This window comes from Bombus pascuorum, chromosome 1 (genome assembly GCF_905332965.1).
Source record: "Bombus pascuorum chromosome 1, iyBomPasc1.1, whole genome shotgun sequence".
Taxonomy (NCBI): domain Eukaryota; kingdom Metazoa; phylum Arthropoda; class Insecta; order Hymenoptera; family Apidae; genus Bombus; species Bombus pascuorum.
In genome coordinates, this window is record NC_083488.1 from 30,135,075 (window position 1) to 30,158,663 (window position 23,589).

At 38.1% G+C, this 23,589-nt stretch overlaps 2 protein-coding genes and 1 long non-coding RNA gene across 15 annotated transcripts in view; 1 reads left to right on the forward strand and 2 right to left on the reverse strand.

Moving 5' to 3' along the window:
* Positions 1 to 21,973, forward strand: part of LOC132915473 (cell adhesion molecule Dscam2) — a 127,605-nt gene extending 105,632 nt beyond the window's left edge. The window contains exons 9-30 of one of the 12 annotated variants that reach the window (XM_060975374.1): positions 1,463 to 1,614; positions 2,394 to 2,666; positions 4,330 to 4,629; positions 7,889 to 8,008; positions 8,436 to 8,609; positions 8,708 to 8,858; positions 9,193 to 9,341; positions 9,419 to 9,550; positions 9,664 to 9,964; positions 10,555 to 10,733; positions 10,812 to 10,981; positions 11,049 to 11,187; positions 11,313 to 11,430; positions 11,506 to 11,957; positions 12,033 to 12,214; positions 12,338 to 12,731; positions 12,969 to 13,112; positions 13,507 to 13,692; positions 14,406 to 14,617; positions 15,175 to 15,328; positions 15,395 to 15,497; positions 21,923 to 21,973. In XM_060975374.1, the coding sequence (XP_060831357.1) occupies positions 1,463 to 1,614; positions 2,394 to 2,666; positions 4,330 to 4,629; positions 7,889 to 8,008; positions 8,436 to 8,609; positions 8,708 to 8,858; positions 9,193 to 9,341; positions 9,419 to 9,550; positions 9,664 to 9,964; positions 10,555 to 10,733; positions 10,812 to 10,981; positions 11,049 to 11,187; positions 11,313 to 11,430; positions 11,506 to 11,957; positions 12,033 to 12,214; positions 12,338 to 12,731; positions 12,969 to 13,112; positions 13,507 to 13,692; positions 14,406 to 14,617; positions 15,175 to 15,328; positions 15,395 to 15,497; positions 21,923 to 21,932 (4,195 nt within the window). In that variant the 3' untranslated portion in view covers positions 21,933 to 21,973. Of the gene's footprint in view, positions 1 to 1,462; positions 1,615 to 2,393; positions 2,667 to 2,973; positions 3,259 to 4,329; positions 4,638 to 7,888; positions 8,009 to 8,435; positions 8,610 to 8,707; positions 8,859 to 9,192; positions 9,342 to 9,418; positions 9,551 to 9,663; positions 9,965 to 10,554; positions 10,734 to 10,811; positions 10,982 to 11,048; positions 11,188 to 11,312; positions 11,431 to 11,505; positions 11,958 to 12,032; positions 12,215 to 12,337; positions 12,732 to 12,968; positions 13,113 to 13,506; positions 13,698 to 14,405; positions 14,618 to 15,174; positions 15,329 to 15,394; positions 15,502 to 16,186; positions 18,512 to 21,922 lie in introns of those variants that run through there. The other 11 variants (XM_060975308.1, XM_060975346.1, XM_060975365.1 and 8 more) reach the window with 11 other exon arrangements.
* LOC132916016 (uncharacterized) lies at positions 13,300 to 16,273 on the reverse strand. Of its 2 annotated transcripts, XR_009659996.1 has the most exons (3): positions 16,152 to 16,273; positions 15,155 to 15,493; positions 13,300 to 14,606 (listed from the first exon to the last, which is right to left on the reverse strand). It is a non-coding gene; the product is annotated as an uncharacterized LOC132916016 (long non-coding RNA). The 2 variants fall into 2 exon arrangements; XR_009659997.1 differs by lacking the exon at positions 15,155 to 15,493 and having other exon boundaries at positions 16,152 to 16,261.
* Positions 21,500 to 23,050, reverse strand: LOC132916006 (tropomyosin-2-like). Its single transcript, XM_060975753.1, has 6 exons — positions 22,811 to 23,050; positions 22,508 to 22,641; positions 22,240 to 22,428; positions 22,073 to 22,148; positions 21,722 to 21,854; positions 21,500 to 21,642 (listed from the first exon to the last, which is right to left on the reverse strand). Exons 1-6 carry the CDS (start codon positions 23,048 to 23,050, stop codon positions 21,560 to 21,562), a joined length of 855 nt encoding a protein of 284 aa, XP_060831736.1. The 3' UTR covers positions 21,500 to 21,559.
* Between the last annotated feature and the right edge of the window lie 539 nt (positions 23,051 to 23,589).

Sequence of the window (23,589 nt, forward strand, 5' to 3'; positions counted from 1 at the left end):
GTTAATACGTTCGTGTTAAATTATACAATATTCCGACGAGCTATTTTGTCCAATTAAATTTCTTTCATTTCTATAACTGTCTGCTTAATATTGATCGTTTAATTTTAAACTATTTCCGCTAGTCGATTAATTTGTCACGTGCCCGTGCTAAATCTCAATTCAACGATACTCAACGCGACAACCATTACTTCCGCATACGACTGATAAAATACGCTACTACTTCTTTGATCGTCGCATAAAGCATACGATCGTAACTCTCGAACAATTGTTTTAACGCGTGCTTGATGCCTCGTAATTAAAATGCAATCTCCTGGCGGCGATAGTCAAGAGGTCGCATCTGCAGCCAGGCCAATTTCAATTTCAAGTGCAATATCCCAGCAAGAAGCCGAGGAATATTTATTGCGACGACACGGGCCGTCATTCGTCGAGGATAGAGAAGGCAAAGGTACGAGAGGACGGACACGAGAGGATATGACGCGAGACCCTCGTAAGGTTTAACGACAGATCGACATAAAAGACGCTCCGTGATTCTTCTCCTGTGCCACTTCGTTGTTATACCGCCTCGTTCTCGACCATTTCCTTCCTCTTTCTGTGAAAAACCATCCTATACGATCCTCCAGCTTCGGGCGAAACGCGTGCAATTCGCTTCTCGTCGCACAAACTGTTGCCCGCGATTCTCGGTACACGTGAAATTAGCAATTTCATTGAAATCGGGCCGCTTTGGTCGAGAACGCGCATTGCGACGCGGTAATTGAAAAGTGGTCTCTCTGCGCTGTATTGGAAGTAGGAAGTTACTGTGTTCCCTCCCCCCATCAAAGTTAATCGTTAATTGAAAAAAAAACTTTGTTCATTAACTTGGAGGATTTTGCTGAAATTGCGTAGAGAGCTTTGCTCGTGAAATATAGCTTCAATTTGGAACGTTCTCGACGGAAATATTCGTTCGTCCTTTCGGAATTCTACTAAATGATAATATAAGCTGGAAAAAAAGATGAACGAATGGCGTATGGTGGTACGAGTTTATAGGGATTTCTGAGATTTGTTTATTGCATCCATGATTATTTTATCAATGAGAATTTTTACATACTGGTTTTACATGCTGTAGAGATTCGGTAGAACGCATGATCGTCCAAGGGTTAGGACAGATATGACTGAATGTATCCTATAAATATGTATCTAAGTGGTTAGTTGAAGTTAATGAAAGGAAACAGAGAAACAATATTGAGATATACATGGCGTTATCGAAAAAAGCGAGACTGTATCAATTATCCGACATCAATGCCAGATATCTACTGATTTTGAGGGCCATTTCTCTAGAGTTTTGCGCATTTCTCTGCCAACTTTCGTCTATCTGTAAATATTATGTCGGAAATAATTTATAAATTATATTAGAAATATTATATTAGAAATAATCTAGAAATAATTTACGGTTCATTAAAGGAGAATTTGTTATCCATGTCCGAAGGTTCGTTATCGGTCAATACGTGACAGTTCACGGCGATGTTATATCGCACGTCAATATCAGTCATGTGATGGTGGAGGATGGAGGAGAATATTCTTGCACAGCTGAAAATCGAGCAGGGAAAGTCACTCACGCTGCACGCCTCAACGTTTACGGTAAATTTCATGCTAAATCCGGTGACCGAACTTCGTGAATAATGTTTAGCAAATTGATGTCCTGTTAGAGTTTGTCCAATTTATGGTTTACGTTTGAGCTTTGGTTTCTGACTCTGTGACGCCCTTCGCAGCTGAAAATTATTTAAATAAAATGGAAATAAGTTACACGAATAAATAGAGCCACGTAAAATGGTTAAAATACGTCACTGCGTTATCAGCTATGAACGAATAAGTAGCATTATCGCGTATGATGTTAGGCCGTTTGCTCATGCGTTCAGTTGAATATTTCATCTATTCGAGGTAACAAAATTTTGTCATTCTTTGCTATTCATACATTCCGTGCCAAATTTGTATTTGATTTTACGTTTTCATGCAAAATTTTGTTGTATACAAGAGAATTTTATTCCAACAGTGTAAAAGTAGTACTACCATGTTCATAGTCAGACCAATTTCACTTCTTACTGCAATGATAGCACACATCTTTCGAAGTTATCCAGCTACGAAATTTCGTATATTCCTGCAGTAAGAAAATCTTTCATTCTTACTTGTAGAAGAAGCTTCGAGTAAAATTTTCAAAAAGGTTGCAAAATTAAAACATTCGTAATTTATAATTCATAAGCTCTGATTCTAAGATTTCAGAATTGCATAAATAAATATTTCCAATTTATTGGATCTGGTTGTAATTATTTTAAGTCAACAAGACTACCGATAAATTAACAATTACTTTTCTTCCATAATCCATAAACCTTAATATATTAATCGTTGGATTTTCCCTTCAGGTCTTCCATACATTCGACTAATTCCAAAGGTAACTGCCGTCGCCGGCGAAACTCTTCGCTTGAAGTGTCCAGTGGCTGGCTACCCGATCGAGGAAATCAAGTGGGAGCGGGCAAATCGCGAATTACCGGACGATCTCCGGCAGAAAGTGCTTAAGGACGGCACTTTGGTCATCACGAGCGTACAGAAGAAGGGCGACGCAGGGGTGTACACGTGTTCAGCAAGGAACAAACAAGGACACAACGCGAGAAGATCGGGAGACGTCGCAGTGATCGGTAAGGCATTTTGTTCGTGCCACTATTGTACGATTGTTACAGGTGTTTCGATGCCGAGAAAACGATACCAGGTCGCAACTATTGTCTCGTGGCAAAGACGAAGACCCAAATCGAATGTTTCCAAAAAATGATTACTACCATCAACAGTAAAGTGGAAGAACCGCCCAAAAGAAAAAGAAAAATGAGAAAAAGAAGAAGATAATTTCTAGGATTCCACGATGAGCAGCGAAGGATTTCCAGATGCGACGTGTTTATCTTCGTCTATGCTTCTCGAGTTCACGAGGTGTCGTTGTTGTTATTATTCCAGTTCCTCCCAAAATTAGCCCATTCACGGCAGATCGTGATCTTCATCTCGGCGAAAGAACTACGTTGACTTGCTCGGTGACAAGAGGCGATCTGCCGCTCTCGATCTCCTGGCTCAAGGACGGACGATCCATGGGACCGTCGGAGCGAGTCAGTGTCACCAATATGGACCAGTACAATAGCATACTGATGATTGAAAGTTTATCTCCAGATCACAACGGCAACTACTCGTGCGTGGCCCGTAATCTGGCCGCAGAGGTATCACACACGCAGCGGCTTGTGGTTCATGGTAATCCTCCTCTAGGCCCCCTTCATTTTTGCCCGACGACCGCCTGACCGCCCGAAATCTGTACGAGTGCCGATCGCGTGAGTGCGTACACGGTTGCCCACACTCGCGAATGAACCGCGTGAGGATCTCGAAGTGCTGTTCTCTTTCTCTTTCGCCTCCGTGGAAGTCATAGCGAGTACAAAACATTTTCCACAGTCTCTATTCGCACACGTTTCTTCGTTCTCGCTTCATCTGAAAATTTCGATGTGTGTTAGTGCTGTCTCACCGCTGTAAATAGCTTTCAACGTGAACCGATACAATGAAGATGCGTGATCACACAGCTCGTTAAATTCTTACGCGTTCATTCGAGAAGGAGTCTTTTTTTATCTGATATAAAGCCATCGGACGTCATTCAGGAACGTAGAGACCTGATGACGGATACTTGATGACGGCTCACGCTTAGCGTGGCTCATCCTCCTGCACGAGACCTGCCATTATCACATCCTATGTTTTCTCCTCCATCCGTGTCTCGACTCTTTGAAGAGATTTTACATTTAAATAAACATTAACAACGTAAGTGCATCGCTTATACGTACGAATGTAAATTTGTATAAAGTATTTTCTAAAAAAAAATTTGTTATCTGTATGAAACTAAATTTTCGAAGAGTCGGCGAATGCTAGCTCTTGCGTTGGGAACGACCGTATGCAGCGTGAGTGTGCGATGCCAAGTTATAAGTGTACAAGGTGTTGTAGGGCGGCAGGGGCAGGTCCGCGGCGGGGCCACCCTCTCTCTCCTCTACATTGCTACGTTACTATACTGCCTCTATTGTACATATTCTACATATATATATATACATATTATATTCTATATATATATCTATACATATACATGGACGTACTACTGTCTATATATATAATATATATGAACATACCGCTACTATATTGAAGAAAAACATCTATATATATATTTATACATATATATATAAAGAACACATGTACCTGGTACAAAAAAAAAGGTTCTTGCGTTTTTTTTGGTGCCATCTTTTTCTCGCTCTCACGTATGGTTCTCTCTTCTCTCTTGACCTTTTCCAGTACCCCCTATTATTGAGCCATTTACGTTTCAAGAGGGACTATCCGAGGGGATGCGGACGCGGACGGTGTGCGGGGTCGCGGCGGGTGACCCACCCTTAACTATATCCTGGCTAAAAGACGGCCAAAGTCCTTTCCCTTTGCCGCCGAATCTCGCCTCCGTCGCAAACATCTCCCAACTGGATCCTTATTCGAGTCTCCTCAGTATAACGAACCTCGCGGCCGAGCACTCCGGCGACTATACCTGCGTCGCCGCGAACCCCGCCGCCGAGGTCAGGTACACGGCCAAGCTACAGGTAAAAGGTAACTAGATGATCGGCGACCTTTTCCATCATCATCCCGAAACTTCCAATTTTGATCTTGTACCAGCATTTCCCATCGATCTCGACGGAAATATCTGTAATATCTTTTATCCTTTTATATATACACGCTGTGAAATTATCTTCTTATTCTTCTTTCGAAGAATTTTTCATTCGCTCATTTTTGTTTCTTTCTCTCTTTAAATCCCAGGTAATTGTGGTTTGTTCCTAGTAAGCTAATACGTTCTTTTCGTTGTTCTTGTTTCCTATTTTCCTTAGGTTAAAGTAATATTTTTAGTATATGGTCTCAAGTAAAATTCGTACTTGTTACTTTGCTTTTTGTTGCTAAGATTTTTAGTCAATTGAATTTACTGTAAGAGTTTCGTACATATCTATTTAGAGTTCGTGTTTGTCGTTTGGTTTTTGGTAGACATTTGACAAAGTGAATCCGCACATTTAGTAGATGTACCTGAATATTTTTTACCAATCAGAGATTACATATCTATTTTGATCGATATAAAGAGAATTTTTAATATCTGCTACACAGATAAATAGAGTAACTCAATGAGAAATATATATATATATATATATTCTGTGAGAGAAACAACGTCGAGGTCGAGACCAACTTTTGTCCCGATCCCAATTGTACATCCGGAGAGATTCACCAGATCCACCTCTATCCAAATCAGCATAATCTAACGTCCATATTTAACGTCCATAACGATCGAATCACGTCATAACGCTTTACTAATTCGATCCCTGCATAACCATCGTTAATCGTCGTAGTGTTCTCGCACGGATTAAAGACGAACCATTAAAACCAATAATTCTGTTACATATAGCAACATACATTACTGTGGCCTGTTCGATTTACCAAGAATACAGAGTCTATTCGTAGCGAGATCACGCACGTTTCATCATTGAACCCTCTTGAATCATCGAGTCCGTCCTATTCTCCTAGAAATCCAAAGAAATCTCCTTCTTCCCTCAGACACAGTGTGTATTACATTTACGTTGCTTTGGCTCTCTGGGAATGCGTCGGTATCTCGTGGACCCCCGAGGTTTGCTTGACTTGACCGAATAATAAAGGTAACAGTTTGCACCTTTCCTTATTTTTACTCGTTTCTTTAAAACGGAGCAACCAACCAACCAAGCAAAACTATAAAAAAAATGATAATGGCGATGTGTACGAACAAAAATAAAACTCTCTTCTGGCCTGCGTGCGTGCGTGTATGTGAGCATCATACACACTTTATTTGCATGTTCTCTTTTTACTATTGACATAGCTGTCGTTTTTTCTGTCTGCATATACATATATTTATATATACATATACCTTACGTGTTTGTGTACATATATTATTATTATTACTTCTATATATATATATATATATATTTTAAGTGTTTTCTGATTAACCGAGTACGAGCACGTGCCACTCTGCTCACGATCAAAAATCTTCACAGAACCTATGCGCTGTGGCTCTCCTTTGGGCTCGTTGGAAGGCAACCTTTTTTCATTACACTTCTGCATGCTTTTCTCACTGTCTTTTCTATCTCTCTGTCACGCTCTTTTTTATCTTTCCTTCGCGGTCGCGAAATACACGGGGCACGAGTCGGAACGAACTCGAACTAATTTCATCTGACCGTACACGAAACGAGAATGGATAATAAGGCAAATATATAGATACTCGCACACAAAGTGCTGCGCTATGTGAACGTATCCGTACGAATGAAACGTCAATATAGATGCATCGTATGCCGTAATGTCGAAAGTAAAGGAACACGCGCCCCATGTGTTTCCAACGCGAATTTTCCGGTAATGTAGGCTAGTAGTACGTATTTATTATTAATTAAATTCGTATTCGTCGAACTAGTCGTTAGAAGCGGGTACTTGATATATCTATATATACATATATATATTATTATTCGCCTATCCACGATATATATCTTTCGGTTTTCCGCCGACATGCTCTCATCCAAGAACCTCACATTTCCTGCCCAATTGCGCCTTTTCTTCTTCCGAGAGTTCTACTTGTTTCACGCCACAATTGAACGAGTATCTTATATATTTAATAACACGTTATACACACAATCTTTACATACATTTGGTCTACATACACATATATATATATTTATATATATATTATATTGTCGCACGCGTTAATGCGTGGCCGGTATTTGCCGTCTTGTAAAACGTTGGAACTCCCACTCACAGTATCTCGCTTGTGCAGCGTTTTTCACCACCGTAAAAAGTAGAACCCGCCAAACAGTACACCCAAAAATACAGTAAACCTCAAACTCTCGACACTGGTCGATGCGCGGCGTACCGTCACGGATCATTTATACCGTTTTGGAAACTCACTCATATCCGGTGTTTGTCGCAATTTAGACGATGCACACATTTAGTGGCGATTTCGTTTGAGCCGTAGCTAGATATACAGAGATCTCAGATAGATGCTTCATACTGCACTATGTACCTCATTCTCTTTTTTTTCTCTCTTTCTCTCTCTCTCTCTAATTTTTTCTTCTTTTTCTTTTTTTTTTCTTTTCGTCTGTCTCCTTTTTGGGCTACGTATGTACGTTGATGGTGTATCGATCGAACCGCTTTTACATTGATGATCCTTTAGTAGAAGCAGAGAAACAAGTCCAGTCGTTTATTTGTTCCAAGCGATCCAAGAGAATCGGTCGAAGGCTTGTACGTCGCGGACGTCTCGCATCGACAGTTAAAAACCCCACTTCCATACTAAACCTCACCTACGAACCTTCATTCACTTTATATCTTAATGTCTCTGCCACTTTTTCATTATGTAAATTTACCATTTTTTCCACCATTATTACGGAAATTCGAGATTTTGTCAAAATTTGTTTAGTCGCGTGTCGAATCTTTCCGCGGCTTGTTTTTCCGATACTGAACGATCGACTTCTCAGATAAATCATTTTCGAATAGAAACAAAGTCGAAAAGAAAAGTAAAGAGTAGAACGAAAGAAAGGAACGATCGTTTCTCGTCGACGACAGGCGCCGTCGTTCTGCGCTCTCTTCCGTACTTTCACTTTTGTACAGTGTATCTTTCTCGTTTTGTACATATGTATCTCGATACTGCGTTTACGACGATATAGCGCCATACCGTCGACGAGCTCGTCCTTTGACCGCGCTTTTCACGACTCTCTCACGACGTACCTGTCTCTAAATCGCTAACGACCAGTAAAAATAACGTACACGAGAGTATTACAACGATTTGTCTAAAGCTGTCCGCTCTGGTTTTCAGTACCTCCGCGATGGATCGTGGAACCAGCGGACGTGAGCGTCGAAAGAAACAAGCACGTCGCTTTGCACTGTCAAGCGCAGGGCGTGCCTACACCTACTATCGTTTGGAAAAAGGCCACGGGTAAGAAATTCGCTACGTTAATCCATTAAGGGCTGATAATATTTCATTTGCAATTTTTTTCATGTCGTAGCGATAAGAAGAAATTTCAAGAATTTATTTGATATTTTTTTTTAGCATTATTCGCTATTCTCTCAACTTTAGATCGCAGATTCTACAATGTTATAAAGTTTAAAGAAATCTGTGAAGTTTAAAGCGCTTATTTATATCTTATCGCAAGTCCTTTTTGTTTCTGATTTACATAATGAACTTGTATAAAGCATTGAGTTGTTGGAAAAGTTCGTACCACTTTTATTATGAATTTCTATCGGAAGACCTCGAATAAACGTTGCTCTTAGTCGGATAATAAAGAGAATTAAGAAAGAAAAAAAAAGGTCTAAAATTCATTGATAAAACAGATTCGATATATCTTATCATCTCAACAAAATAGGAAGCAAATCCGGTGAATACGAGGAGTTGCGGGAAAGAGCGTACACGAAAATCCTCAGTAACGGTACGCTGCTATTGCAACACGTGAAAGAAGACAGAGAAGGATTTTACCTCTGTCAAGCGAGCAATGGCATTGGGAGTGGTATCGGCAAAGTAGTTCAGTTAAAAGTAAACTGTAAGTACCTTTGTGTTGAACGTATAAATTGAATAATCATATAATAAATTGTATATCAAGGTAAAACGCGTTATATTCTCGTTTTGATGTCTTGGTAGCTTCTCCATATTTCGCGGCACCATCGAGGCTCGTCACCGTGAAGAAGGGTGACACAGCAACTTTGCATTGCGAGGTACACGGAGACACACCGGTCACCGTCATCTGGTTGAAAGGAGGAAAAATTGAGTTAAATCCCTCGACGAACTATCGGTAAAGCTGGGATTAGCTTGAATACTGTCGAATGAAACTCTTTGATATATTGCTAGGAACTTATATTTTTAAACGCGTGATAGAAAAAAGTTGTTTTAAAGTTTTATTAACTTTTGATTAAATTTTAATCAACTTTTTTTATTTGTTTCTGTATGAGATGATTCGTCATTTGTTGGCGAGTATTTTGTATAAAACGAATATGTACATACACGAGTGTTTATATTAGAAAGAATTCTAATACATAGAAGTTGCGTTCCAATTGTTTTTCTATTAGATATTAATTATACAGAGGATTATGATTAAATTTTTTACGGTTACTTTATCATGTGTAAAGAGTTACGGTGAAACGAGAGGTAACACCGGATGGTGTGATTGCACAATTACAAATTTCTTCGGCGGAAGCCTCAGACAGTGGCGCGTACTTTTGTCAAGCAAGCAATCTGTATGGTCGTGATCAACAGTTAGTGCAACTCCTCGTACAAGGTATAATTTCATCGATGAAAATAGATATAATTAAAAAAATATTCGTTTAAAGAACGATCGATTTCATTCTAATTTAGAGCCACCACAGCCGCCAAGTTCTTTAGAAACTGCCATGGTTGCCAGCCGAAGCATTAACGTTAAATGGCAACATAAATCACAAGACACCAGCGAAGTGACCAAATATATTCTCCAATATAAAGAAGGCGATGGTGAATATTTTTCAATTATTTAAAAAAAGTATATCATAGTAAAAAAATTTGCATAAACGCTCAAAGTCTAGTGATATGTATCAACATCTATTTAATACATTGTATTAAAACAGCTGGAATGTGGCAACAACAAGAATTCACCGGGCCGCCTCTTTCGTATGCAGCTCTAATAGACGAATTAAAACCGGCAACTAGATACACTATACGCGTAATAGCCGAAGGACCAGCGGGTAGATCAGTGCCCTCGGCAGAACTGATTGTCAGAACCGAGCCACAAAGACCGGCTGGACCCCCGATTAATCTTGAAGCTAGGGCTCTGTCCTCCTCTGAAATTTTAATTACTTGGTCGCCACCACTGCCTGAACTCCGACACGGTGACATTCAGGGATTCAATGTTGGCTACAGGGAAACAAGGTAGGAATATCGAAGCAGAGTAATCTGTCTTGTACAGTCGTTGTACTTTAAAATTCATGCACAAAAGGTGCCACTCTATAAGTAAACATTTTATGTTGGTAAATTTTACATATATTTTATAATTTCGGAATTATGAAAAATGATCTATGTTTAATGAAAATCAACCGGTTCTATAAAAACTTTCTTATGGGGTCCAGTACTTCATGATTTAGTTAGATATAACTCTCCTACAATGTAATAATTACAAATACGCTCATCGAAGTAATATGATGAATAATTTGTTTAAAAGAATCGAAATATATTGAACAGAAATTAAAGATACTAGAAATTTTCTTAAATAAAATTTTTTATCAGGTGCCACACTTCGTTTTCATAGTATTAAATTTTTGTAGTCGTATAAAAGTACCATCAAATTTAATATGTTTGATATATTTGGACTTGATCAATTAGAATATAAATGCTGTAATAAATACAATGGTGTACAAATCCTTTTTGTCGCCACTACATTTCAATTCTAATTATACAAATGTTTTGAAGCGCATTGAACTATTCAAGTTCAGAACTCCATTACGCTAGCAATCTTCTTTCAGCTCGGCGAATCCCTCGTATAACTTCAGCTCCGTGTCCGGAGACGGAGAAGAAGGGGGTGCAGAACTTCGGCTAACAGGCCTTCGACCCTATACAAAGTACACTTTAGTGGTTCAAGCGTATAATCAAGTTGGATCTGGTCCACTTTCCGAACCTTTGTTCACACAGACAATGGAAGATGGTAAATGATATTTTTTAAGATGTCAAGTAATTGTGTATTTCGAACGGTATATTTAATTACAAAAATTAATTTATTTAGTGCCCAGTATGCCACCCGAAGATGTAAGATGCGCTGCGTTAACTTCACAATCACTTCAAGTATCTTGGCAGCCACCACCTAATACGCACAGCAATGGTATTATTCAGGGATACAAGTTACATTATGAGCCTATACTGGCGGATATGTGGCGTAGTGTCGATGAAATGGAAGTAAGCGTAATATCTCTTTTACTTAGACAGATTTAAACTGAGATTCTTCAACGTCACTTTGTTGTAGGTTCGCAAGACTAACGTTTTAACTATTATTCTTACGGGTCTGAGGAAATATACAAATTATACCATTCAAGTATTAGCTTTTACAAGAGTTGGAGATGGAGTACCTACAACAGTAACTTACTGTCAAACGGAAGAGGATGGTAAGTTTTGTCAAACTAATTGAAAGTTTACACAATTAGTAGAAGTATCTCTAGAAAATAACTTGAAATTAAATAATCTTATGAGTAAAAATGTAATAATCGCGGTATTTTTAATTTATCCACAGTGCCAGGCAGTCCAGCAGACATAAAAGTGGTGGTAAGCTCACCACAGGCACTTTTTATTTCTTGGCTCCCACCCTTAGAACCAAATGGAATTATTACAAAATATAATCTGTATACGAGGTAAAAATAACCACGCTGAAATCGTTAATTAAATTTCTATTTAGTTTTATTACTATAAAAATATAAATGCTATAGGGTCGTAGATGGCCGAGAGGAACTTAATCACGGTAAAAGAACACTGCCAGCAACAAGCACTTATTTCGAAGCGACTGATTTACAACAACACGTAGAATATCAATTTTGGGTGACTGGTAGCACCCGTGTAGGCGAAGGTCAAAGTTCCAGAGTAGCCGCACAGGTTCCAACAAATCGTGTACCAGCGAGGATTACGTCTTTTGGAGGCCACGTAGTGCGACCATGGAGAGGATCTGCTACGTTGGCTTGCAACGCAGTTGGCGACCCTACCAGAGAATGGTATAAAGGACAAGCCGAACAAATTCGTACTGACACAACCAGAAACATACAAATTTTACCGTCTGGAGAACTCGTGCTGTCGAATTTACAATCACAAGATGGTGGAAATTATACTTGTCAGGTGGAGAATGCTCAAGGCAGTGATAAGTTACATTATACTTTGACTGCACAGGGTAAGTTTAATTTTTGAAGGATAAATGGTTATTAATAGTTGAAGTTGTAAGAAGATTAATTGGAATTTTTCACAGTACCCCCTAGTGCACCCGTTCTCTACGTAACGAGTTCCACATCAAGCAGTATTTTATTGCACTGGAAACCTGGACACAATGGTGGTGCTTCACTCACAGGCTACACGTTACATTATCGAACGACACATGGAAATTTAGACGAGTTGCAACTATCTCGTCATGCCACAAGTCACGAATTAAAGGTATAATAGACGACATTTATTCTATATCCATATCTTTAAAATAAACGTTTTCCAAAGCGTAATAATTTATTTCAAGAATATTTTATACTAAACGTATTACTGATATAATCTATTAATTTCCAGGGTCTCCTATGTGGTAACACATATCAACTATATTTGACATCTCACAACAAAATCGGGAGCAGTCCATCGTCACCAGTCCTCTCAGTTCGAACACAGGGACAGGCACCAGGAATACCACCAGCTGCAGCTTTTCTCAGTCCAAACTCGACCACGTTAGTCCTCCGACTTCACGTGTGGCCGGATAATGGCTGTCCGATTCTTTTTTTCGTGATTCAATACAGACCCATAAACGAATTTCATTGGACATTAGTGTCAAACAGCGTGAAAATGCAACGAAGATTTGTCGTGACAAATTTACAACCGAGTTCGGTTTACCAGCTGAAAGTTGAAGCCCACAATGTAGCTGGTAACAATCAAGCGGAGTTCACATTCGTAACATTGACAAAGGAAGGCGGTAAGCTTGATGATATAACTATTCTTCGTCCCAAATCTGAATTCCAAAATTCAAATAATAAGCAACAAATTTATCATTTCTCAATTATCAAAAGCAGTTAATTTATAATAGGCAAAGTATAGAGACATTTCACAGCTTCTAACAAAATTTGAAATAGAGCAAAACGAATCAATCTGGTGACAATATTCAAGTTGAAAGAATTATATCCAAAAGCACTGTGTTCCTGAAACCTTGCAGAACCGCCTCCTCCAGAACTGTCGAAACGTGGAATTGCTTCGTCCGTACCATTCTACGCTGATGTGAAAGTGATGCTGCCTCTGATCGTGGCCACTGTTACCTTAGCTATCGCTGTGGTCATCGTAGGTGTTCGCTGGCGAAACAGTAAGTTGTTCATTGTAAATTTCTATCAATTGTCGAACTCCACTTTTAATATCTGAATGATTTACCTACATCGCAGTTTGCTCTGTATTTTTCATGCTACTCGTAAAATTATTTTGAAATCGTTAAATTTAGAAGAATTAAAAGAAAGCGGATGTTTCATTAATTATAAATTTAAACCATATATGAATAAAATAAATTACTGTGATATTTGATTATCTATATTTCATAATAATGTTTCATCTTGCATATAACCCATGAGATATTGATGTTCCACTTGGTGAAACTCACAATCAATGGATCATGAGACAATTTAGATCGGCGATAGATATATTGTAAATAAATCCTATTTATTCATATAAAGTACATACATATTTTATTTCTATTTATATATAAGGATATCTCGGAGACAGAATGCAGCGTCCCATGAAAGAAACCCAAGAGAATCAACAGAATGCCGAAACCCAAAGAGAGCGTTACTACGCGACGATTCACAAGGTGGCTTTACAACAAGCGGCGAATACGGGTGGAGGGCCCGACAAGATTCCAGGTGAACCTTTGTTACGATACGGACGACAGCCAGGTTTGGTACTATAATTGTTGTTCAGGTAAAAGAAAATCGCACGCGTAGCGCTGTTCAACCAAAGTGGGCAGACCCGTTAGCGTTCGATTGCAGTTCACAAAGCAAAGGTGGATTATTTTACATCTTCCTCTCATCACCATAGATCATCGTCTTTTTTCTTTTTACCCTTTATGCGACCGATCTTGAATGTTTCACTCGTGTTCCACCGCATATTTCATTCGACACTTCATCATGCATTGCTTCTGCCTTCATCAACCACCCTCTGTAACTTTTTAGAAACTGTATCACTTAGAATATCACTAAAATTTCTAAATTAATAGCGACAAGAACTCATTAGAGAGATTTGTAGTCAATTCTGTGTTTGTCAATTCTGCTCTCAGGAGAATATTATAAAAAAATATATTCTGATATAAAAGAATATTATTGTAATTGCATTATTGGATATTTTATTCTATACTTTCAAAAACATCTATTAACAGAATAAACCAAAATTTCACAGAGGTGCGTTTGATTGATGATGATAGTTTCGTGATATTCTCCTCAAGAAATCAGTTGCTTCTCAAGAATCATAGTTCACGTTAGCAATTATAACAGAGAAATTACAAAATGAAAGTAAAATCATTCTATAGTAGAGCAGATAAAAATCGATTCTCACATAAAAAATTCATCCCAACGCGATTTGAAAGGTAGGCAATGCCTCTGGTGGGTTACAGAGACAGCGGAGGACATCTCGCCGTACGCTACGTTCCAGCTTTCGGAGGGTGGCGGGGGAAGCCTGGCAGGGTTGGGAGGGTTGGGAGGACTGGGAGGCGCGGCGGAAGCTTCAGCAGCCGGCCTCCACCCGAACAACACTCTGCTACACAGTTTCATGTATCACGAGCACGCCATGACCGAAGGGTGCGCAAGCCCTCCACCTGCCGCGACAGTAAGTTCAAAATTTAAATTAGTACCTAATAGCTTAAGAATGTTAATGTTTTATTAGTTTATTGAGCACTAAATTCTTATTTTCCCATTAAACTATAATCTGTAATATATGCAACCATTAATATCATCCCAGAGCTTACTACATTAATTGATGGATATATTCATTACATTAATTATAAATAGCGTAACATTAATTACATATATTAATTCCTACATTAATCGCGATATTAATTGTTATGAGGTAACTATTAATTACTAGCGTACATACATATGTATTAAACATATTGCAATTGCCCATAGACATTTGTTTTGCATAAATTGGCCCTTTCACACCTTTTTCACGTATTAATTCATATTTTATACATTAAGGGAAATAAATAAGTTCTGTTCCTGTTATTATTTGTTCATAAAAAAACAAGTAAAGTTTTATACAATTATTTCTACTTGATACGTTTTAATGTTAATAATATTTCTTAAAGTAGTGATTCATTTAAAATGTGATGAGAAGTCACAGGTTTTATATTTTTATTAGACCTACATATCGTGTTATATTCACAGAGCATGAAGAGCGTTTCCTCGAGGAGACGACAGCAGAGAAAGCAACAAACTCCGGGCGATGTCGAGACCGACGAGAGCGAGTCTGACCCGGACCAGTTGACGAGCTCTCGCACAGAGTCTTCCAACCAACTGGACGCGGGCAAACTCAAACACAGTATGCGTAATCATCCATCCAACTCGTTCATAAAATGATACCTTAATAATAAAATTTTACTTCTAGTTCGGGCCGTTTCCGATTTCATTTATCACGGTACGTCGAGCACTTCTTCAGACATCTCGCCCATGTCAGAGCAGAAGTCACTTCCTCGAAGAGGACGATCTAGGTAATTGATAAATAATCTATCTTTCATTAATTTTTAATATTTTTATATTAAGTACATTCATTAGTTAAATTATCATTCGTCTCATTCATAATTGATTCGTATTCGTAACACATCATACAGAGCGTTTCTCCGGTAATTAATTTGATACTCTGTTTCTTTTTAAATTGTCACACACACGCTCACGCAGAGAGGTTTCAATATAATAATTACGCAGTTATAAGACAATGTAGTGGATCAGATCAACATGATAGATAATAGAGGCAAAATGAGAAAAGTAAATTTATTAGAATATACATTCATTGACTTATAACATCGTTAAAAAATTTGCAATCATTATATTATAGCAACTGAATAGTATATAATTAAGACCTAAAGGGCTAGTTTTTAATCAAACTTATCAAATCCCAAAATGTTTTACAAAGTTTCAATCCCAAATGATACAAGTAGAAAAGTATTACTATATACGAAACTCGCATAGCATATCATACGCGAAACTCGATCATAAAATAATGATCCAAATTTGATTTCCAAAAAAAGGCCATGTATCATGTTCATGTTCATAGATCATCCGATATTCATAAAACTCTCTGTACGGCCAAAATTCAGTCAACAATGCTGAAAAAAAAAGCAAACTCATATATGTCATATTCTCACCCGTAGTAAGTTCATTTGTTTGGCTGTCCCGTAAGATGGCATGTTCCCAGCAGGAGCTCTCTACGCACATTATTACCGCCGATATCGGTCGCGGAGACCACATTCGTCGGAGGCAATCAGGGAAACGTAGTGCCAGGGAATGGCGACCGTTCCGACAGGCCAGAGCTCAGCGAAGCTGAGTGCGATATCGACTCCTTGAAGAAGCTGAAACTCGGTCTGAGGAGCTCCCTGTGGTCAAGGCCGAGTACCCAAAATAATCCTTCCTCCGATTACTCTATCGCCGTTTAATTCGCTCCATTCTCTTCCTCTGTGTGCCTCCTCTACTTCCCGTTATTGTCCGTGGTAGGCCAAGATATCTCTGTTCTCCCTCTCTTGATCCCATGGTCCAAAGAGTTAGATAAATGAAAAAAAAAATCCTTTTATCTGGTGTCTCGCCGGATGTTTCGACGTGGTTAGATTTAAAATGAAAAAGAAAAAAAAAAGTTGAAAGATAGGACTTGGTGACGCGTAAGTACGCGCGTCCGTTTCCCTTTTTCTCTCTGTCGATTATAGATGAAAATTAAATTATATTCGTTGCTGGGAATATCGGCAGATGAATCGCTCATAGATAACGGAGAGAGGCTAAATAAACGAAATATTAAAATAAATATCGTGAAATGAACTGTATCACGTGCATTGTTAACAAAAATAATTCGACTGACTCGTTATCTCTCGTTAATGGAACGTCGAACAAGTTATACACTTTTTACCTTTCTCTTCTTTATCTATGACGCAACGAGATATTATATCCGTGCGTGCGTGTACGTAACGAGTGAATGGTCAAGAAGTTGAATGAGTTAATCGCGTGTAAGAGTGCGTGCCAAACGACAATTTGCTCAGACCGCTGCGACTCGTTTGCCGGCGGGCGACCCATTCGAGACCAAAGACTTAATCGTACGAACAGAGCACGGGAAAGTCCTTGGAGCACCAGCGAATCGTGGAAAACGATGGCATCTTGTATTCGTGGAAATCTCGCGTTTCGATCTTTCTTCGAACGATGGACGATCGGCTTTGAACGTTCGTGCAGTTGACCGATTGGTATAGACGAGTAGAAGTAATTATTAATAGAATAACGATGACAAAGACCGCGGTACAACACGATTGAAAAAACGTTTACTCGACGTCGATTAAATTGATCATTACGTAACTAATTGTCACGATCTAAACAACTTGTCTCCTCTCGATGCACACCGGGAGCATTTATTTTGGTCACGCTGGCCTACGCTGTCCGTTCTACGATTCTAGACAGGTCCGTCGTTATTTTTTGCAACTACGTTCTGCGTTCGTTTTTCTAACTTCTCCGGCGCAATCGATTCGATCATTATACAAACTGCGACTCTTGAGTTTTATGTTATGTTTTGTATATATGCGAAATGTTTTATTTTATGAGTCACAGTAGATGGTATGTGTATTTCTCTGTTTCTAAAATATTCTTCTTGATCTATTTACGACGCTGAAAAATTCTTTAACACGGCTATATCAAAAAATTGACTCATTATCCTGTACTATCGTACCGATTAACTTTAACTAACACTTTTCCTAAATATGAACCAAATATTAAATTTCGCAAACGATGATTAATATTAGAAATTAGTCATCTTGTTGTCTTTCATTGCGTTGGCTAATCGCATCAACTATTTCTTCTGATCAAATATTACAAATTTTACTGAATAATATGCTCCTCAGCGAACGGTTGCAACAACGAATCTCAACAAACGGTTCAAAGCTCGTGTAACGTTCGTTACCGAAAGAAGCGATTTTTTCAATTCGTAAGACTGATTTTCTTACTCTCCGTTCGATTGCGATTGTTCACGAGCTCGTATTCGATCTAATTTCAACGAACGAATCGCCGGACATCGTTTTCCACGTTCTCGATCCGTGCTCGCCTGTGTCCAGTTAAATACGTGCGCGTGGTATTAGAATCGGAATGAGAGTTATTAACCGAGAAGAAACCCGAAAGAGAGTGCCGATTTGGCGCGGTTTTACGCGAGCTAACGTAAAACTATTCGTGGTACGTTTTAGAAGACAACAATGAGACGCGTTTGTCCGTCTTCAAGACGGGCTCGTCAAAGGTTGGGCTCTGTTGCATTGTAAAGTTTATACGTACGTCTAAACACCGTTGATTACTTTAAGTCCGTTATTAAATCCTAAGACTTCTAAGTAAGGCATTATTTCCGCGTGCGGGCGGACCGCACGCTCCTCTCCCGCTCTGTAAATTTTTCGCCGTGCCGACAAAACGCTAGTCTAACATCGACAGCGACCATTTCGACTCTGGATCGTTCGTCGATTAAATACATCAACATCTCTCTTCGAATGTCGCGCACTTCGACCGAAAGACTCGCGAATCGTACTCGAATTATATTCGAGATCCAAACGGTCGTTATTTTCTGATTAAGTGATAATCAAGCTCGAATTAACCCATTAAGGTCCAACATTGCATTAACGCAATATGATAAGTAATATTTTCCATTTTTTTAATTTTATACACCCAATCGTCGATCAATTTTATATTATCAAAGCTTCTCTTTAGTTGGTTTTCAGATCAGATACGTATTCTTTCCATCGGTTTGGTTATTACAACAATATCGATTATCAGAACATTAGTCTTTTTAGGATAATACACAGGGTGTTTTGTTTAACTGGAGATCGTAAAATATCTTACATAACGTTATAATAAATTATATATACGTATATATCGTTTGGACCTTAATGGGTTCGATGGCGAGTACGAACTAACAAATTGCACGCGAATACGTTCGTGTGGCATCGACGATGGCTCTTAAACGAGCAATCTGAAGAACCTGTTCTCACATAGATTTCGAGGTTTTTTCGGTAACGGTTGAAATAAAGAAAAAAAAAGAAAGAAGCATATCGATCTCGTTAAAATTGAAATAAAAAAACAAATGGAAAATAAAAACGTGGCGAAGCACCGCGGTCCGCGCGAGCCGCGACAAATTCGTACGTTCCCTCAGACTGATTTGAAAGTAAAAATAACGTGGTTTAACGCGCGTGTTTTTATGCGTACCGTGATCCACGAGTTGCAAACACACACTACCACGACACTGCCATTCCGCAGACTAACTCGAATAGTGCCAAATCATGGCCAATTTCCTACTTCCGGAAACAATAATTTTACAATTGCGATTTTTATCATTACCAGGTAGCAGGTTTTTCGAGATTTTTAGAATTTTAAAAACGCGCGGTTTTTTCGACGAACTTTATAATGAATTTTCAATCGTTTCCTTCGTGAAATTCCAACCTGAGTTCCAAGAGTGTGCGCGACACTGCGAAGACGAGGGCATATAGGTATACGTATATATATAAATTTATATAAATATATATATACATATGTACTTAAAAGCGCGTGTAAGCGTATACATTACGGTTCAACATACATGAATGTATATATCGAGAAGCACGTCAATCAAACTCGTAGAGTTCGATTAATTTGTTAGATCATTTTCGGGAAGCGGGTATCGTTTATCGCGACGATAATAACATTTTTTGTACATTTTTGCTTATATCGCCGACCGACTGACGTCCGCTTAACGAGGACTCCGTATATTCGTCGATATGCCCGGATTCTTTTTCTATTCGATTGTTTTCTACTTCTGGGAATTTCTGGCTCCAGACAAAATAATCTTTCAAAATAATCATACCTGTCGGAATCAATTTTTCGACATTAAATGAACGCTTATCTTTTATTTTACCGAAGTAGATAATACAGGTATTGTAAGGACTAACAGTTTAAAATACATACTTGAAAGTATTGATCTAGGATCTGGAGGGTGAGTTATGGATTTTGGCTTACTTTTAGAACCACTATATATTGGGATGTAACAAACGCATTACTATAATTCGAATCATCGTATTGAAGTATCTAAACAATTTATTGCAAGATTTAATAAGATTTTCTATACATCTTTGATTTTATTCGTCAATCGTTATTGATTAAGAATATCTGTTCGATAAAGAGCCAGAAATTCCTCGAGCACACTCGACTCTACTGCCAATTATTTCCTCCGCGTTTATCGTTGAACCACGAACGATGCTTCCAACTGTACGTTTCAGTTCAAACGGTGACGTCACTTAAAACACCTTGAAATACACACAATCGCATTACACACGGGTACACGTTATCAAAAGTAATGCAAAAATCTAAAAAACAATAGCGATGGAAGTTCATCAACATCGACATAACAAATATAAGATTTTACGTCCTTCTGAAAAATCCAAGCTAGTCGTATCGTATAAGTACTATATTCTCAACACGTAAAATGTAAAACTAAAATGACGTAGCGGAAAATCTTTTAGCGAAAAATATCGATAATTATAAGCATCAGCTTTACAACGTCTAAAATCTAAAAATTGATCAATGATGGACTTTGTATCGCTATATAGTTGTCTAGATCTTTCGTGTATCTTTATAAAAATTCATCAAATTCCCCTTGGTTGCGATTCTTCATACGGAACTGTCTTTATTTCGATTGAGTATTTGAGATTACGTCACCGGTTTGACCGCGTTTGCGAATGAACGAAGGCGTGGGGAGTGAGCAAATCAAACGAACAATTATTACTGTAACTATACTATTAGCATCGTTGTAAAGAAAAAAAAATAATAATAATAAAGAACTGAAAGAAAAGGTAAAGAAAGACGAGATGAAGGCGCGAATGTGAGGGTGTGTCTGCGTATCGAGATTCTATTCTTGAGTGGCATGGCTACGTGCGGAGGGACGTCGGAAAACCCCGTCGAAAATGTCGCGATCTTTTTCCCTGTTTCAAACAATTGCGAAGCAAACGAAGCGACGCGACGTGACTATCAATGCCACGGTTGAAATTGTATTCGAGTCGGTGGTATGGCGTTTCGAAGCATTGTGTCGATCGTAGAATCGATAAAATAAATTGATATCCTGTAAAGTACTGTACGAAAATCACCTTTGTTGATTCTTTGCTTCACTCCTTGAAGATTTTAGATAAATGAATATTAACCTGTTAACCGAGGCAGACGAGTTGATCCGTCGTTTAGTCAACGTCGATCTCTTGGACATCGGAATTTCTTTATTTAAGAATCTTCTATTTTATCTTTTCATTTTTATGAAAAATGAATTATATTATATTTATATGTATAAAAAATAAAGCTGGCTTAATTCAAATTGATCTTTATTAAGCTTCAACTTTGAGATTACGAGAGCGTTTGATTAAAAAACGACTCGGTTAACGGATTAATTAATTATCGAAGATTACTTTACGCTCTATGATTGAATTTAAATACGTGAATAAGTAAGTCCGAGCATGGCTTTTAATAGAAAAGATACAATATGGATACACTGGCGTAGAAAATAGCAAAGTTCGATATTACAAAAGTTTGACTAATATCCGGTGAGTTCGGCAAACGTGGAATCCATGTCGTCGCAGATATATTTGTATTTTTCTTTCTCTCTGAATAAGAAGTCTGAAAAACAAAAGCGTGACAGTAAATACAGACAAGGGAGATCTTCGCTAGAAAGTATGAAAAGAATTGTAAAAAATACCTTCTCTTGCATCCAACTCTTTCGAAAACACTTTAACCATCTTCTCCGCGATGATGGCTCTTTTTTCAGCAGCTTTCAGTTTCACTTTCAACTCCTTCAGCTGTGTTTTAAATTCCTCTACCCTTTGATTAGCCTACAAAGTTTCCAAAATGGAAATTTTTTAACTAGCTATTAACTTCAATCTTTTACACTTTGTTTCAGGATCTTTTAACCATCAAGAAGTTGATCCATTATACGATATTATAGCGTCGATAATAAATATATTTCTCAAATATAGAAAAGATACTTTATTATTTAATGTTGTTTTTAATAAATATTCAAAAAAGATATTGATAAATAATATGTTGTTACCTTTTCTTCAGATACTTCTAAAGATTTCAATATGTTACCAACGATGAACAGTTCGTCCTCTCGTTCCATTATCTTGCTGTGAATCATTGCACGAAATTACTTACGGTACATGAAACTAGAATTTGTAAAAAATTATCATAAAATGATTTACGATTCGTCCTACATACGCCTCGCTCGATTTCACTCTTTCTTCAGCCGCTTCCAATTCATCTTCGACGAAAGCCAATTTCCTCGAGATCTCGTCCGATTTTGTATCAGCGTCTTCAGCGATCAACCTCGCCTCCTTCAACTGCGCCATCAGTTGATCCATCCTTTCCTCGTCCTGCTTACTTCTGTTCTCCAAAACTTTGCAGATGCTAAAAGCAACAATTTACTAACTAATAAAATCTCAAACGTTAATCAAATTCTTGTCGTCTTCTTTCACACAGGACAAACCGTTTCGCGTCTTCCGCGGTTTCCATCGCTTGTGCCAATTTTGCTTGAGCCGTCAAACGGCGTTCCTCCGATTTTTCCAAGTTCTGCAAGCACTGCTGCATCTTTCTGTTCAGAACCGCCAACTCCGATTGCGTCTGTTGTTATTCGTAAAGATTGTCTTTAATTATTACTTTATCTTACGTTTCGTAAAAATTATCATTATCCCGTATCAAAAGTTAATTTTTATCAGAATAGAATTATTTTAATTCGTAATATTTATGGAATGTATTGAAAGAATATTTTATGTTTCTACAAATCACCAACCACGATATAAACTCTCTCCTTTTGCTCGAGATCTCTATTCGACTTTTCCAACTGAGCTTTGCTCAGTTCCAAGTCGCGTTCCATCTGCACCAGCTTCTTCGCCAGTTCCCGAACTTCGTCCTTTAGCTTTTCTTCTCGCCGATTCGCCTCCTTCGCCTGTTGATCGCATAGATCGGCCCTGTCCATCGCCAGATCCTTCTCGATCTTCAAAGTTTGCAGGCGTTTCTTAATCGCGTTCATCACAACGACCGACGTTTCGACGCGAAGCTATATGGAAAATTCGATCAATAAATCTTTTATCAACGAAACTCTGTTTTCTTTTAATAAAATCTGGATCGTTCTTCGATAATGCAAAAACGTTCGACCAATATTCTACTATGAATCATCTTAATTGATTTAAAAGATTTTAATCAAGACATGCACACTATTGATGTGCAATCTATATATGAAAAGTATTTCTATAAATTTCCCGAATTCTTGAAATATTTTTAATTAAATCCTGGAGTATTTTTTCTTCGTTCTTCTTTAAGAGCAATGAATATTTTATAAATAGAAGAATTCAAATATAAAAGAGAACATTGTTCTAATTGTACAGATAGATGTTGAAAAATTGAATAAAAACGAGAATATTCGACACACATGAATCGATATTTTAAAAAAGGAACGATTAAGTATTGAAAATTAGGGAACTTAGTTGCGTCAAAAATTCATATATTGGAAACACTTTTTTTACTACTCCGATATTACACTAATTCTAAGGCTATTATTAGTCCATTTAG